Source organism: Achroia grisella, unplaced genomic scaffold (assembly GCF_030625045.1).
Source record: "Achroia grisella isolate CSIRO2021 unplaced genomic scaffold, CSIRO_AGI_Agris_v1 utg874, whole genome shotgun sequence".
Classification (NCBI taxonomy): domain Eukaryota; kingdom Metazoa; phylum Arthropoda; class Insecta; order Lepidoptera; family Pyralidae; genus Achroia; species Achroia grisella.
Window position 1 is genome coordinate 2,999,388 of NW_026713051.1, and position 18,215 is coordinate 3,017,602.

At 31.6% G+C, this 18,215-nt stretch overlaps 2 protein-coding genes across 3 annotated transcripts; one reads left to right on the forward strand and one right to left on the reverse strand.

Annotated features, from left to right (window-relative positions):
* The first annotated feature begins 2,599 nt into the window (after positions 1 to 2,599).
* On the forward strand, positions 2,600 to 13,052 carry LOC131852961 (protein DDI1 homolog 2). 2 transcript variants are annotated; one of them, XM_059203713.1, is made up of 10 exons: positions 2,600 to 3,114; positions 3,363 to 3,566; positions 4,571 to 4,637; positions 5,306 to 5,464; positions 6,351 to 6,449; positions 6,842 to 7,004; positions 7,378 to 7,567; positions 8,378 to 8,461; positions 9,438 to 9,532; positions 9,784 to 13,052. In XM_059203713.1, the coding sequence occupies exons 1-10, from the start codon at positions 2,853 to 2,855 to the stop codon at positions 9,862 to 9,864; spliced, it is 1,404 nt and encodes a 467-aa protein (XP_059059696.1). In that variant the 5' UTR covers positions 2,600 to 2,852; the 3' UTR covers positions 9,865 to 13,052. The 2 variants fall into 2 exon arrangements, with proteins under 2 accessions (XP_059059696.1, XP_059059697.1); XM_059203714.1 differs by having other exon boundaries at positions 4,586 to 4,637.
* Positions 13,053 to 13,295: 243 nt separating this feature from the next.
* LOC131853037 (breast cancer anti-estrogen resistance protein 3 homolog) lies at positions 13,296 to 16,935 on the reverse strand. The gene is made up of 6 exons (XM_059203830.1): positions 16,865 to 16,935; positions 16,364 to 16,591; positions 14,964 to 15,952; positions 14,716 to 14,884; positions 14,283 to 14,460; positions 13,296 to 13,933 (listed from the first exon to the last, which is right to left on the reverse strand). The coding sequence occupies exons 1-6, from the start codon at positions 16,865 to 16,867 to the stop codon at positions 13,572 to 13,574; spliced, it is 1,929 nt and encodes a 642-aa protein (XP_059059813.1). The 5' UTR covers positions 16,868 to 16,935; the 3' UTR covers positions 13,296 to 13,571.
* Between the last annotated feature and the right edge of the window lie 1,280 nt (positions 16,936 to 18,215).

Genomic DNA, 18,215 nt, shown 5'->3' on the forward strand with positions numbered 1-18,215 from the left:
TATGAATGTTAAAATAAAACGTCATGGTTAAAATGGCATTACAGGACTAGTCAACATTTCTATATTCTTTAATTATTAACTTCATATTAAATTATATGAATCTTAACAACTAGAAAAATTTTACATATTCAAAACAACAGTACGTTCAAGATTTTATATGCTTAATTTACTGCACCAGATATATTGAATAACACTTATGTCAATAATTATTATTACCATACTTATTTTAAATGCGGAAAATATACGGATGTTTCATTAATAATTTGACAATAAACTTTTCATTACAATTTTATGAAGTTAAGTTAAAAGTCATCTTATATATAAAATTCTCGTGTCACAGTTTTCGTTCCCATACTCTTCCGAAACGGCTTGACCGATTCTCATGAAATTTTGTGAACGTATTGAGTAAGTCTGAGAATCGGTCAACATCTATTTTTCATCCCACTAAATGAACTTTTTTTATTATTTTAAGACAAAACAACGTTTGTCGGGACAGCTAGTAGTTTATAAGTATAATATAACTGTAAAACTTAGGTACATTCATCTGACTGCAGTAGTTCAGCGTGACTGTAAATTAAACTGGTTGGTTCATTTTGTCTTGCTTCTGTATTATATACGTAACACAGTTATACTAATGCAGTTCGTTTCTCTCCTTTGTATGTTATAACCATCCATCAGTACTTCAATAAATTAAAGTGAGTTTCAGAAGTATGTATCTACTCAAAACATTGAGTCAAATGTTTAAAGTACCTGCCTTATTCCCACTATTATTAAAAAAATATTTATGGCCTTGCTTTTAGAATACCTATATTCCAAATAGTTTCTTGAGTATTGTTTTACCCCTTTAATATTGATACCATGGGTATGTTGAAGTGTCGTACCATTTTACCAATTTATTATTTCAATATGGTAATCTGTTTGCTTACATAGCCTCGAATTCTATTTGCGACTGTAACTGCATGACGGAAATGTGCAAGGATTGAAGTCGCTGGCACACTATAGTTTGTCTATTTTGTAAAGGACATTTTAGGAGTCATGAACTGTCGTCTTTTTTTTAGTTCAACAAACATTTTCAATTTTTATGCGATCTTATTACAGTTTATTTTTAAGAAATGTTGTAAAAAATATAATGATAAAGTATAGGTTGGTGCCTTATGAGCAAAATTAATTTGTTTACTAACTGATCCAGTGAATATTGTATCCATTACAATATATTTTTAAAAATTGATATATATCCCATTATCTATTTTTTTATTATATACTAGCTACTCGCCCCGGCTTCGCACGAGATATAAACCTTCCACTAGAATCACTCTATTTATTTAAAAAACCGATATAAAATCCGTTGCGTAGTTTTAAAGATTTAAGCATACATGATAGACAGCGGCAGCTACTTTATTTTATAGTATGTATACTAAGGCAAGATACGTTAATACAATATCTTAACTCGTGTTAAATGGAAGAAGAAGCAAGAAAGATATTAAAATCTGACTTGCCTTGAAATTTTTAAACGTCCTCCCTTCCATTTCTTCCTTTATTATATTTCTCAACAGTTCACATTTTTTTTATCCGTTGTAACATATACCATTCAAAAAACGGAGTCGCTTAGAATGCATAACTACATATTGTATACTATGTTCTGCCCTATACTATTCTTCCATGAAATTTAATGTTGAAATCATTATCTGTGAACTGTTATAATAAATAGAAATTTGGTATATTCGGGTATTTTTTTCTATAGGAACATTTCAAATACAAGGTATATTTAAAAAATAAATAAGGCAGTCTGGCTTTCTCGAATTATAGGCTCGTCATCACATTTATCGATAATTTTTTTTATATAGGTTTAAGTTGTCGTGAATCGGTTTGAAACTAGAGGAAGACAAAAGTTATTTATAGAAATAAATATCTCATATCCCCATATCCACCAATATCTCCAACCATATACGGCTTATAATTTAAGTAGCAATTTGAGTATTAAGCAATAGGTTTAACGTTAAATGAATCACATCGGTCCAAGCAAAAAATGAAAATAAATACTCATTGACAACGTTTTAGATAGACACTTTGTAGGAATATTAATAAAAGTATATTATGAATTAATGCTAAGTTCATAAAATATCTATATATTAGAAGGAAATAATTATTTAGATTTTGTTATAGCATTTTACTTCTCTAATGAATACGTAACTTTTACGGTTTATCGGCAAATGTAGTTTTTTAACATCTCTAGCCGGTAATTGAACAAGTGTTGCAAATCTATGCAATTTTTTCCTATTTTTACGGTAACATTTAATACCAATGTAGTTTAAGGGTAAAAATATACTATGGTAATTTGTATAACTCGGCCTCTGAATGCATAAATTTTACTTACATATGTCTTATTTAACTCAGTTAATACATACAGACTCATATACATTTCTAAACAAGAAAAACCGTAGTTGTAAAAATAGTTGCTTACTAACCTATTGGTGTTCAGTTTTTTGTCTTCTATGTCTTTCATGTTTTAATTATTCCACTATCTATGAATTTCTTCTTTAACAATGTTCAAGTGTATCATAACAACACTAAAAATGGGGTAAAGTGAAAATGAACAGCGGTCAACACTAGACCAGCCACCTCTCATCGTTCGGTGTTTCATACCCAGTTTCACCTTTACGAATAAAATTTTAGGAACTGTTCCAAAAGTTTATTTGTGCACTTTTATTATTGTAAGGGCTTGCATACAAATAACGGGGCGTACTGTATATAAAATGACTCGGACAGTCATTCTCGAAATATAAAACACTCAGTGCAAAATTACACTATCGGCTACAGTTCGTCCCGAGTAAGCAAATAATCAAAATTCTACAATGAAAGTCACTATTACTACTCTAAATGACGAGATTTTTGTCTTGGATGTCTCCGAAGACCTGGAGCTGGAGAATTTCAAGGCATTCTGCGAGATTGAATCCGGTTTTCCTGCGAAAGACATCACTCTAAATTTCAACGGCAAGCCGCTTCTGGATGACAAAAAGTCGTTGAAAGACCACGGCGTGCATGATGGAGACGTTATCGTATTACTGCATATGGTCCAGTCGGCTTCGAATCTCAATGTGAATGATGCTAACCAAGGTACCTTTGTTTAGCTAATCTTTCTTTGTCCATTTTCAAATATGCTTTGTCATCTTGTTTTGTTGTTATTCATGACATTGCACATGTCAAGAAGTTGTCAATTATGAAATTGGCTTTACTTAATAAAGAAAAGCCCTTTTTTAAGAAAATAAAATTATTATGACATTAGATAATAGTCAAATTGTTTTTTTTTTACTATTTAGACAGTAAAAATTTTTTTGAAACAAAAATAAATATCCCACTTGCAGCATTACCAACTGGTTTAGCCAATTTAGACTTCAGCAACATTCAGGTGCCACCTGAGGCAAGCTCTTCAATGGCTGCAAGAAATCCACCTGTGGAAGAGGACCCTCGCATAATTAGGGAGATGTTCCTTGCCAATCCTGACCAGCTGGCATTACTTAAACAAAATAATCCCCGATTGGCTGATGCATTGCTCAGTGGTAATCTCGGTAGGTATTTGCTAGGTAACATGTTATACATGGTCAACCCGACTCGAGGTGGGGTCACCACAGGGCCCATGGCCCAGGTCGCAAGATCTGAGAGTTTATAGATCTGAGTTAAGTTGTTACTTGCTGTCCTTTGAAGGTCTTTAGATCCCAAAATAGAATAAACAACGTCTTAATCATGCCATTATAGAGTACCTCTACAAACAACATAAATTTTCCCTCTCTTTCTCATCTCATCTCAAACATATATTACATAAATGACTCTCGGAATCCCTTATGTAATATATGTTTGTCTAAGAAGTTCTAGTAATTTTTTATAATAATAACCCAAGAACCTACATAGAGCTGTCTAGTACCAAACTAAACAAACCTTGTACTGGGTACTAAGGGAATGAAGATAAGTCATATCTTAAGGAAGCTGTTACATATGAATATGGATGGTTATATGGCAGAGGAAGACCGAAAAAGAGATGCATGGACAGTGTGAAAGATGATATGGTAAGAAAGGGAATAAATAACGAGATGACTGTGAACAGGGATGAATGGAAGAGAAAACATATTACACCAACCTCTAATAAATAGGATAAGGAAGAAGCAGATGATGTGATGATACTATGGGTACTAAATAACTAATAGAATTAATTAAATACACTATATTCATAAATACATACATATATAAATAATACCCAGGTCAATACAATCATATCCAGGATTAAAAATAATTTTATTATGGGATAATCAGACCTGTGGCCGTCGGATGTGAGGTGGATTGCTAAACCACTACTAATACAACTGCGATTATAAAACAAATTTATTAAACATTACTAGAAATATGTACTTATCTAATTTGTAACACTTCTATGGAAAACTTAGAAAATTCCTTATAGAAAATTGCTGAACATTCCCACCTTTCACAAGCAAAACAATATTTTTTAGTATATACTTTAGGTAACAGAATGCCTTAAAAATGTAGTCAATTATAAATTATAATAAAATTCTGCCTATAGATACTTTTGCTTCAGTGCTTCGAGAACAAATATCTGCTAGGACTGAACGCCAACAACAGCGAATAAGGTTAGTGTCTAGTAATAATAATTATTATCAATTGACCCATCAACAACCAATAAATAGTCAATAACAATGTTGCGATTGTAATATAAAGGACATCATGTGCTCCACAATCTGTTATTTATGTGCACATCAATTGCAGAATGTAAGTGTCCTATTCAATTCTTTTTTAACGTATATTATAAAAAATAATACAATTTAAATAATTATTTAACTTGGTAATATTGTTTGTTCTTATATTATGCATCTGAATTGTGACTGTCCCTTGAAATAATATTTTATTGATTATGTAATCTTTTTTAAATATGTGATATTTCTAAAATCAAATTTATTTAAAATACAATGCAAGAAATGTTGGAGAAACTTGTTAAAATTTTGGAATATGTGCATCTTTATATTGTGGCAATCTATTTTAATGTCAAATTCTATTAAATTCTAATATTTTATTAATTATGTTTTTTTTTTAATATTTGCTAATTCCAGTGTTATTTAGAATACAATACAAGAAATGTCTGGAAAACTTGTCAATCTATTAATCAATATAATACTAATCAATATAATGTCACGTTCTATTAAGTTTCATTCAGCCATTTTAGTGTGAAAAAAAGTAAACACGACAGATGCACTTTTGTACTTATAATATTAGTATTTATATATGTATATATATATTTTAGAATGATGAATTCTGACCCCTTCGACACTGAGGCTCAAAGAATGATTGCTGAGGAAATACGCCAAAAGAATATTGAAGCCAATATGGAAGCTGCCATGGAGTACAATCCGGAAACATTTGGAACTGTTGTCATGCTTTACATCAACTGTCATGTGAATGGGTATGCGTAATATACAAGATCCTTTATTTTTCATCCAAGTAGACATACAGACTTCAAATCAAATCAAAATTCATTTATTCATGTAGTACATTTTAAGTAGCCTTATGAACGACAATTTTTTTGTATTAATATGTTTTCCCTCCATCTAGTTCAGTATACAGATACAGTTGAGAAGAACTGTCAAGGAACTCGACTGAATTTCTTTTTTATACACCTAGTTTATTTACATTGTTTACTTATGTAAGTGTTTAAATGTCTGCAAAGATATAATCTCCCTTCTTTGTTATCTACTGTTTTACAATTAAATAATAAGCAGACAACTTGACTTGGTTTTGACAGACTTTCATCCCCTATTTGACCCCCTTCCAGTTTGTTTATTTATTTAGATATAAGCTATTATTTAGGGCTACTTCTATGCCCATCCCCGTTTAACAATTTAGAATATTCAAATTCAATGTAAAAAATATTTCAATTATAATTTTTCTTCTGGTCCCGGCGATATGTTGCCATTAACCATTCTCACAGCTAGTGTTGTCCTAGTTTTTCGATATTTGTATTTTCAAGCAATTCTAAACTTCCTTAGATTATATCCATATTATATCTACACAATTTTATAAACAATTTAATCGTGACACTTTAGTACAATATGAAGATATTATCGAAGTCATAAACGGGAATAATATTATACTGTGACAGGGGGTTTTATTTTCAATAAATGATAATGAAATTGTGCAATGGGCTAACAAGTCTAAGTTCATGTTGATCCTACGCGATGGTAAGATGAACATGAAGCAAGATCGGGCCTCTTGTACTGTCATCGCTGGCTAGTGAAACAATCCATTATTAGGTACAAAAAAGAAATTACATTCTTATAAATGTCTTTCAGCTTCCCCGTGAAGGCTTTTATAGATTCTGGTGCACAGACGACTATCATGTCTGCTGCTTGCGCGGAACGCTGCAACATCATGCGACTCGTTGATACCAGGTACTGTAGTCTCATTTCATTATATCACATTTATTACAGGATTTTTTGCCCATTATTTTTATAGTTAATGCTACTAAATATAATTACAGATTGTACAGAAACATCAACAATTAATCAACCTGGCCTCTGACATACAGGCTATGCTTAGTGCAGAGGCCATTTTAAATAAATACAACTCATCGCGTTGTTTATTTGTCATAGGTTATGTTCTGTTTTTAAAGTTGTGTATAAGACGGAACGGTTTTTCTTGAAGTTAAATATATTATTATTAATAATATTTATGAAATTCGCAGAAGTATTATGTTAAGACATTTTATTTAAATTTATTTATTAATAATTTATGTATAATTAATTTACTAGTGATAATTACTTATTTGTTTTCATTTGTATAGATGGGCCGGCATAGCAAAAGGTGTCGGCGTTCAGCGCATCATAGGACGTATCCATATGGTGCAAATGAGAATTGAAAAAGACTTCCTAACTACTTCATTCTCAGTATTGGAAGAACAACCTATGGATATGTTGCTAGGTTTGGACATGCTCAAAAGACATCAGGTAAGGATATACACTATATACATCACTAGCTGTATCCGGACACTGAGAAAGGATAGCCAATGTCCATTTAGGTGACATTCTTTCTTTAGTTTTAATTTCAATAATATCGCTTCCGCCGTGAAATAGTAACAAACATACAGACACATTTTTGTATTTGTAATATTACTATGTATTTATCACAACACAATTACCTATACACCTTAATTTGCAGAGTCATTTCTATGCTTATTCAATTAGAGATTATTTGAAATAGAAACCATATTAGTGAGGACAGGCCTTTATGGTAAATTTATTAAAACATTTTTCCAATTTTTCGTTTACTCAACATTTCTTTTATTTAGGCATATATAAAAAGTATAATGTTTTTTTGCAGTGCAATATTGACTTGAAACGGAATGTCCTTCGTATAGGGACTACGGGTACGGAGACGCTATTCTTATCAGAATCTGATCTGCCGGAGTGCGCCAGGCTCTCTGGCTACTCGGAAGATGAAATCGTGAACCAATCGGTGAGGGATCACGAGGAGCGCCAAGTGAAAGAGGCACTGGAGAAATCAAAGCAAGGTGGGCGTGGAAAAAAGAAGTAACATGTTAAATCTAATGTGTACTCTGTTAAGTCTCTATTAAGGTTTTCAATGCAATAAAAACATTAACGTTAACATTTAAATCAATAAAAATAGTAAAACCAATTATTGTTTATGTGTTGATAGTTTATGCCGTGAAAGTTTATGGAATTTGCATTACTTATCAACTAGTTAACAAGAAAATGGAGCATAGTTGTAATATTTATTACATGTATTAATTTAACAGTTCATTCGAAATATACTGCTTCCATAGATTCTTTTACATTTGCGAATTGTTATATAATTTTCTATGAAATATTCAGTGATATATTTTGCTCTAATTTTACTGAGTAAAATGTTTGCGTCTTATTGCTATGTTTTTAGGTAGGTGAGATAATAAGTGTGTTCTTCTAATAAACATGTTACAAGATAAGTAATAAATTATATCAATAGATTACAATGTAGTATAGGAACTTATATCGTGTAACATAAATTATAAATAATATTTACTTTCATGATAACCTTTATACCCTAGTCGTAATATATTGTACTGCTCTATGTAGAATGTAGTGAATATTGCACTCATTATAGGAAGTACAGTCAGCTTCATAAAGGCAAGTAATATTTCAATTTTATCTCAGTGTTATATGTATCAGTATTCATATATCTCAGTGTTGTGAATTATATGAAGCAGACTGCTTAAACGATATCATGCCAGTAAAATTATATTGTTTATGTATTGTATGTGTAGTGCTATAGTTATTAACATATTAAGTGTGTGAAGCATGACTATATTCTATTTATTTTATAGACAATGCTGCTGGGCTATCTATCAGGCCAACTACCAGTGGCCAATCCACTTCCACTGCAACACAAGCTGGTGGCCAGAGAATTGGTAAAGTCACTAGAGATAATATCAATATTTCTTTAGAAAATATTCTGAAATTGATGCCTCTTTTCGTGTGAAGACGAGTGGCATGAAATAAGATAAAACTGAATATTCCCTTCAATGTACGACCTTGCAATGGTATTAAATGACAAAGAATTATGTTGGAAGATGTTTTTTACTTCTTTCATTAAAATTTTGTCGTGACAATTACCAACATCAAGAAACCAAACCTTTCTCTTTTGGAAGTGATTTATTGTGGTTATATGGCTATTTTTATTGTTATACATTCGTCGGGAATGGTTTCTATTTATATGGCTCAAACTCCACGCGGTGGGAGGCACGTTGCTTTGCGTACATGTTTCAACTTCCAATTCTTTATCGGTCTCCTTTAGAAAAACAAATTTTCTCTTTTTTATGTAGTTTTGATAGGATAATAGACATTATTCTCTAATATATATTTATTAATCATACACTATTTATTGACCTAACTTAAGTATATTACAAACAAGACAAAAAACAGAATCAAAACTACATGATTAATAAATATATATTAGAGGATAATAGACATTATTCTCTAATATATATTTATTAATCATACCTATATTATTATAATTTTATTATGAAATTATATTGATAATTTTAATACTCTCTTAAAAATCAGAAGGAACTATTCTTTTTAATGATGATAGTGGAATGGGGCACTCGCCTGTGCTAATTGTTTACGCTGGCGGGTCCCTACTAGAGGATGATATGAATATGAGGTCAGGTCAGTAATTGATGATGATTGATTTTATGATTAATTCATTATTTTTTCCCATGATTTCGTGCTATATTGCTGACAAAGGGGTCATCAGTCAATCCACATTAGTAACAATCCCCTTCCCGCCCTCTAAAATATGTTTAGATTTTTAAAATTTTCTGTACTATCTAGTATGTGGCCTGATATCTTAATTTGCATAAAAAATATTTTTTATTTGTTCAGGACTCGTCGATCCTAGTCAGACCATTCTGCCAACTGATGCTTTTGGCGAAACCGAGGTGGAAGAAATAGTAGGCTTTGGATTCACTCGGGAGCAGGTCAGTAACTAACTGTAATGTAACATTAAACTAAATACGAACTGTGACAGTGTTTTATATGCAGCATATTTTCAACTATATTTAAAGTAGACTTTATTGTTTAGTCGCAGTAAAGGTGTAAAAAATATTTTACACTTTTACTTATAAAGTGTAAGTTTTCTCAATAATTAAAAAAATATTTTTGATATTGTTATGTGTACCAAATAATCTTATTTTCTTTCTTTCAATTTATGCGTCTTTATTATTTGCAGGCTATCGTCGAACTGCGACGGTTTAACGGAGATAAGGCCCAGGCAATGGTCGCACTAGTTGCAAAGTCACTGAAATTCTGATGTTTACTGAAAGCTTTGCGTGATCGCATTGCAGGACTATTTGATCTGTTGAGTACCCTCGAAGTACCTACAATCATGTAGGCGTATTTGGTGAAGTGAAATACGATCAACTACCGTTAATATTGTTTGCTGGCATGAATGTAGCTTGTTCTATGGAAACGTTAATTTTAATCATTGTAGTAATTATATTATAAAATTGGCCGTAATAAATTACTGGCGTTACTCTATGTGATTTCGGTGTTTACTGTAGTTCACTTCTTGTAAAGTAAAACTTTACCAAATGTGAAGGGAAGACTGTTTTATCGATATTATTTTGACGATAAGACGGCAAATTTGGATCAAATAGTTCGCGTAATATAAGTTTATATGTATCAGCCCGATTTTTTGTGGCATATTACAATGTCTATGTATCCATAATTATACAATTATAACCATTCATAGTAGATTATAAGTGCACCGCTCTGATTTATGTATTGATTGGAGTTTAATAATTACAGGAACATTTGATATTATAATTAATGGACATGTAGTCAGCAGGTGTGTTTTTGTATGTTTTATACTTTTTCTGTTGCTGTGTCTACATTGGCAGCTTAATAGACTCGTCTTCTAACGTATGTATTCGAAATTGAATTCGAATAGAGTATTTCTTAATCAATAGATTGATTTTCCCATTATATCCGGGTGACACATAGGTTGTTATTGTAACTTGTATTTGTAATAATATAATTCATATCATCTGTGTATTGTTTAAGTGTAGGATGTATTCTTATGCGTCCTAATTAAATGTCAGTAGAAGTATTATATCGTATAATCATAATATAAACATGTTTATAGACTGAACAAGCCTATCTTAGCGGAATAGGGATATTTTCGGAGATTGGCAATCTGGAATGGAGGCTCATGTAGGACTCGCGTATTTCTTAATGCTTCATGGTCCTCAACGACTTGACTTAACACTTTCAGCCTAAAGTAACGTTACAGTTTGTGAAAAACAATGTTATACAAAACTCTTTAAAGATATTCTTAATGACGTCCTGGTGGTCTAGTGGTTTAGTACACCGTTTTACGTCTGGTGGTCGCGGGTTCGATTTCGCGTACGGTTAACATTTGTAGTCATAGTCATCAGAGTATGATTGTTTGCATCTGTCTAGGTGTACCCTGTGTATATTGTTTGTGTATTTACAAAAAAATATCTATGTATTAATATCAGTTGTCGAGTACCCCATAACACAAGTTGTGCTTACCGTGGGATTAGATGTTTGTTTGTTTATTTATTCAGAAAGCTCACACCAATTTTAACACGAACAAGTTACATCATACTTGTCTGTATGTTTTGTCATGTCTTGAAGAAAATGTAGTGTTATGTTTATTATTCGAGTTTCTAATTTTACTTTACGTATACACCGACTTTTTTTTACTTCCGTGGTATTCTCGTGTACGTCAGGATTATATTATTTTGTTTTAACAACAGGTGATGAAGAATGTGCAATTTCTATATAAGCAGGTATATAAGAAAAATTCTTCTCATTCTTCATAGAAAAAAAATATTCTATGTATGTTTTTTTTATTATTCACAGTTTACATAATTTTTTTGGTCCCTTACCCGGTAAAACTTATATAGGGGTCGTCTACAGGCATATAGTTCTCCCTTAGTTACAATGTCTAATTGTAATATGTAAAAATACGGGTATTCATTACCCCATTTACAATAATATCATTGCAAAATAATAAAGAAACATTTGTTTAATAGGTACAATCCGAGAAAAAAGTACATCATATTTTTTTGGTATCTTGTAAGATTTTGTTAATACAAATAATTTATATAAAAAGATTTATATCTATTCTATTTTTATTATTGTGATTGGCTTGTCTTCGTCATTGCTATTAAAAAAATAATAATTAATAGTTTTAAATGCTGGTAGAATATTAAAATTCTACAAGATTTATGATATTTAAAATAGATTTTGAATATTCCTTTATATACATATTTTAGTTTCAATTCTTCAATTTATATTATTTTTTGTTGTATAGTTATATCACTATAAAATAATTAATTACTCCTATAAACAGCCACATAGTATTATCCCAAGCCATCCATTGATTTTTCAATGCAAGTTCAACAACACTTAGTTGTCAATTAATTTAACGGACCACGATATACCTACCTATACTAAATGACATATGAAGATAATAATATTTTTATTGAAAATATAATTAATTTTAATTGGTACTTGATTATCTCTTCGAGATATTGTGAATTTATACAAATATTAGGTACTTTTAGACTATAGCGTCGCTGTTCAGAATATTTCTCTATTTCGGCGCAAATTTAGTAATTGGCTGGGTTGATTTTAATAATTTTTTATTGAGTAGTCAAAACTAATATTTAAGTAGCTAAATTTGATTAAATTATAATTTAAGAATGAAGTGACGTAAACTCGAGGTACTTTATGATTTTGTAAGCAGGCTCAAAGTTTCCTTCCTGTATACTAGGTGTATGCAATTATACATGATCAACCATTGATTGTTAAATCGTCAAGTCATAACGAACAAAGATTCACTTTAGCATTAATACTATTAGCAATAATTTATAATATATAGGTATTTGCTGGTTGCGATCTAAATTATTACTCTTGCCATTGTAATCGTGGGCTATCTTTGGGTATAAAATATTCTTAAGTAAATAAATTTCATGGACCATTTTTCGCTAATGTATTAAAATTTATTTAAGACTATATCCTCATTTTCGAACGACCGCAAGAGAATTTTGCTATTTATACTTATCGATAACTTACATCTGTAATCCCACAATGTATTTTTATTAATAAGCATTCGTTGTTAAGATAGGTGTTTATTACCGGATTAATACCTAAGTAATAATATAGTTGATTGTACTCTTAATGTATATTGACTGCAAGGTAAATTTGCTTTTTTTCAAGCTGTGGCTCTATGTAAAATTTATTATATTATCATTGTTTTATGCTAATGCATACTTATTTCTACAACTATTGTCTTTTGAGATAACAATTTGTGTACCTCTGCTTATAAGAATTCGGGCAGTATTACTGGGTTTATTATTAATACATTCATAAAGTGTTTACATATATTAATATAAAACTTAGATAAATTAGAATTTATGTTGATTATTTTGTATGTTTTCATTCTAAATGATTAAACGGTTCGAAATTCAAAAATATTTTGTTTTATTTTTTCCAATTTAGGTGTGATGGAATGAAAGAAGGTATTTTTTTATCGACTTTTATTTTACTTATGTTTTACAAATGTATATAAATGTTATCGTACTGGCGAACTTGTTAAATACTTTTAAATAGTAGTTTTTAGTACGTTAATAATTATAATTATATATATATCGTCGTTTATATATATATATATACTATACTATATTAACAATCTTAGTACATGTATGTATCTTTAGTTTTTCCACAACACTTTTATAATTACTAAAACGATACTTGGCCAAGTTAATTTTACATGAAATAATATATTTAACATACAAGTATAGGTACTAATACTACATATCTCCTAACAAATACTAAACTTCGGTGGTGTCTAAATAGTTTGTGTTTTATCAAATAATAAAATATGTTCTATTGTAGATATATATGTATTTGGTTCGTAATACTATTATTATTATCTATGATATGATTAAAACGATCACTAGTATCACTAGTATTATACAGTCCACTTTATATAGTGTCCACAGCATCTGCGGGTTGGATCGACAACTTATTAGCCATGGTAGTGAGAATGTCGGTCAGTCTAGCAAATCGCTGATTCGGTATAGTCAACGCGCCTCGCTCTCCCCACAAGAAATTTATGTGGAATTCGGTCCTAAATAATTCCAGTAAAGTGGGGTCCAATGTGGACCCCAAAGAGGACATTTCTTGTACCACAGTTCGGGCATTGCGTTTGAACATCTCCACTTGGTCAGGGAAATGACGGGCGGCATCTAGATGAGCGGCCGTAGCATTGAAATCAAATTCGAGCGTGTTCATAAGGCTCGTCGGAAATGAATCATCTGGCGGCATAAGTCCTCCGCTTTCGCCGTCTTTAACAAGAAAAGAACATATTATAAAATTATTACTAATATGTGTAAATAAATATGTTAGAGAACACGAGTTGTACTTGTGGTTTTTAATAAAATTCATGCGTTGCTATTCCGCAGGACTAACATGTAATCTCTGTACCTCTATAATTTCGGTGCAAATTCTTAATCTTCACACGAAAGACGACTTGTATAGTAACACAGACGACATGTACTTAAATTGATATGTTATTGTATTTGGAATAATAACAATATAAGTTGCCTTGTGAACAGATAGAAATAAAAATATAGCTTGGCGAGTTACACATACCGACACAGTTTTAATAGTAGTTTTTTAAAGCCGGATACTCACCAAATAAATGGAAGCATAATACTGACGGAAGAACATAAGGAGTTGTAGTATTAGGTGGCAAAGGATTTGTCCCCTCATTCATGCTCTTAAAGCATGGACGCAGTTTTGCTTCGAACATAAACGCGTTGTCAGTGTACACGCGTCTTAAAATATTCCAAGCATTTTCTAAACACTCCACCTGAAATGTTAAATGCATTTCTAAAATATAATATCAATTCAGACAGGGAGAAAGCAACAAGTTGCTGACTTGTAACATACGTACAGCATTTATGAAATACATTACTGGAAGCCGGTATTTAGAGTTTTATAACAGTACGATTTTACAGAATACAAATAAGCAATGAATAATATAAATATTTTGTATAAGAAAAATACTTCAGATAGAATATATAAAAATGATAGTACATAAGAAATATATAAAAATATATTTAACCTGTGGCATACATAAGCCGAACATGATTGCAGAAAAACCGTATAGATTTCCAAGAGCCGTTTTTGTCTCCACAGCTAAGAGTATCCAATCGTTAATGGTGTCAGCTCGTTGACGGTCAGTTTGACATGTTAAGATGGTCACCGCAATAAGCAGTCTATATGTTTCAATCCTGCAAATGTTACAAGTTACAGTAATGCTATAATTTTAGTGCAGGTATAATATTCTAATATAAAAGTGTGTTAATTTACCTTTCAATCACATCTAATCGTAAAGTTCTGCCCTGGGGAAGAAAACATAGTTCCAAACCGGATGCTGTTCTGTCGATACCTTCTAACTGTATGGCATCATCTAATAAGAAATGTAAATCGACTTTGGTCATGTGATTTGCTAATATACGCGGGCCCGAAGTTCTAAGTAGAAGTTTAATAGTATGCAAAGTCTCTGATTCTAGAGGCTTTGTTAAACCGAGAGGTATAATTTGTGATTGAAAATTTTCGAGATTAATCCGTGAGTCAACTACGTAATCCAAGTTTTCAGATTGTAACAATCTAGCCTCTGACAACTCATAGTCAAATTGCTGTTTGATAGTAGGGGTTACCAAATTATAATCGGACTCTATTCGTGATTTATTAGGATCACTGTGAGCTGAACTCTGAGTGGAGTCTCCAGAACCGTTTCCAGAGTCCGACCCTGAAACGTGGTAAAGTCTCTGTAATTCCAAGCGTCTATCATCTGCCTTAGGACCTTCATACCGCGCAGGTTTAGCAGGGGGGCTTGTCGGTAAATTTGCATCCCACGTACTAGAACTGGAATTGGAATCGCCAGAAAAGTTTTTAACGTGCTTAGTAGCTTGGCTTTGGATTACTCCATCTGCACTTGCGCTTTTCCCATTATTGCCATGTTGACCCATGTCAATAGGAGTTAATGAATGCGATCGTTGCTTCTTGAAGGGAACTCGTAATTGTAATCCAGGTTTAGCTGCAAAATGACTGTATAGACTGTAAGTTCCAGAACCGTCGCCAATTGGTGAGATAACAGAATTTAAGTCGTCATTTGGAATATAATTTGTTAAGGGCACTATTCGATTGGCGGGATATTGAATTCTTGCGCCTGAAGCAGCTGATATTGGTTTTCCCGAGCCGACATATGAAGTTATGAGGTCCGCAACTGTGTCATACGCTTCGTCTTCAAATTGATATTGATACCTTTCATAAACAGTTTCGGGGTGCACGACAATCTAACAAACATAAAACAGTTTCAATAAATTAGCCAAGCACATTAATCTGACAATGTGAAATCAAGTCTTGAGTAGGCTACTAGGGATAATTGTGCTAACATTTTACACAAAGTACCTACCTACGATTACATGGAGTGCCAAATTGTTTTGTTCGTAAACACTTTAAGATACTCGAGTATAGTCATTACAAACAATAATATCGATAATAAACAAGAAGAAAACATCTTAATTCCTAATTAGACTAAGTCGTCATTTGGCAAAACATTTTACAGAATAAGAAATAAATATCACTTGAGACGGAATAAGACCATGTAATAGGATACTCTTCGATTTTCACGAAAATGTATTTAGCTCTGTAAATTGATGTAGCAACAGAGTAAGTACCTACTTATTGTTACATGTTTGACTTACCCGTTGTATAACGAAATGAAGATGCTGTGCATTGGAGCGGCAACTCAATACATAGTTGTCGGGTTGCGAGGACGAATCCCTTACTAAGAATTCTCTGTCCTGTTGTAATAGATTCTCTGCTGCCGTGCGACTTAGGGCTCCATGATACCAGCCATGGGATATAATCTGGTCTGATGGCAGGGAAAACTCCCATTCGAGCAAACCTGACGTAGTCATCGCATTTGTGTCCTAAAACATTAATTTTCAGATTACACAGACCTCATATCTTTTCTTCTTCAAAATGTACTTAATAGCTTTTGTAAAAATTCCACAATTAAGTAATATTTAGCCGTGGAATTATTATAGGTACCGAGTTTACATATTCGTAAAAGTGTCACGTTTATTGGCTCGCATTATAAATTAACTGCGAACTTCCTTTAAAATTTATCGACCGGCGACAAATAAAGAAGAAAATCTTGAATTATATCTAGTAATTTTAATTAAAATTTGTCGAATGCTTACCATTTTGTATATTTACTTGGCGTTACACATCTATATTTTTCTATTCCGGTTGTGATAGTTGTGTATAATGGGTCCACATTGCGACAGCGCGGTCAGAGAGGGTGAGTTTGGGGTGGGAGGAATCAATAAAATAGCTACCACCGCCCCATTTTCGCCGATGTTGGTAGCACAGCTTAATAAACGAACTTCGCACTTGATAACCGCGCATGCGATTTGAGAAGGGAGAGGTGACATTTTGTTTTAATCATTCCAAAATACATACCTACATATAATAACGATCAAATATGGAAACACTGTCTTTTTTGAAGTTGATTAAAAATAAAATTAATTTGTCACAATTTCTTATATTAATATCAATACACAATTTTGTCGACCTTTGATACTTGTTATCGTATTTTCTTCGTTAGAAATTACACATAAATTAAACATTTTCTGAAGCCTACTTACGCTTATTACGTAGGTATATATTTTTTAATTATCCCTTTTTCAAAAGAAATCATAAATTTTATTTCAATATAAATACTTATTCCACTCAATATTCTAAGATTATAAAATACTGAGAAAAATATTTAAATATTCAATATATACTTAATTCAAATAAAGAGACGGCTCTTTCAAATATGAATATCAAAGCAAGATTGAAAATATAAATTATTTTTTTATTAATTAAATATTATGCGTACTTAATTATAAATCAATGGCACAGGGAAAACCTCTGCCTAATTCGTAAAAGGCCTCGCTTATAAATAATTATGACAAATTCTATAGGTACTCTTTATTATTGCTCATTGCTGAATAATAAGTAATTGATTACAAGAAATAATATTTTATAACGGCTGCATTGATATTTAAATTAGCAACTGAATTTTCAGTTACTCTTCATCATAAAACTATCAAACGTCTATGATATTAATAGATCAGTAACTATATTTTTTATATGTACATATATTTTACCGACAGTACTATCTAAATTAATTCACTGGCACGTTTTAAAGATAAAGATTATTTTGCTGACAATTTCATCTTAAGTATTGTCACGCACGTTCATTCATTAGATAGTAATAGTAGGTAATATAAAATGTCACGTAATATCACACGTTGGAAATTAAATTGTTGTAAAAATGAGAAAGGGCATGACATGTTAGGTCGGGGCTGCTGAAAGAATGTCGAATGAATGATTGACGAAACAAATATCATAATCATCATCATCATTGCCTTGACTTTATTTCATTTATTTGGGTTCAGCGCAGTATGTCATTTTCTTCCACTGATTTCTATCGGCCGTCATATCTGCATACTCTTTTTTTATTCATATCATCTTTCACACAATCCAATCATTTTTTTATAGCGT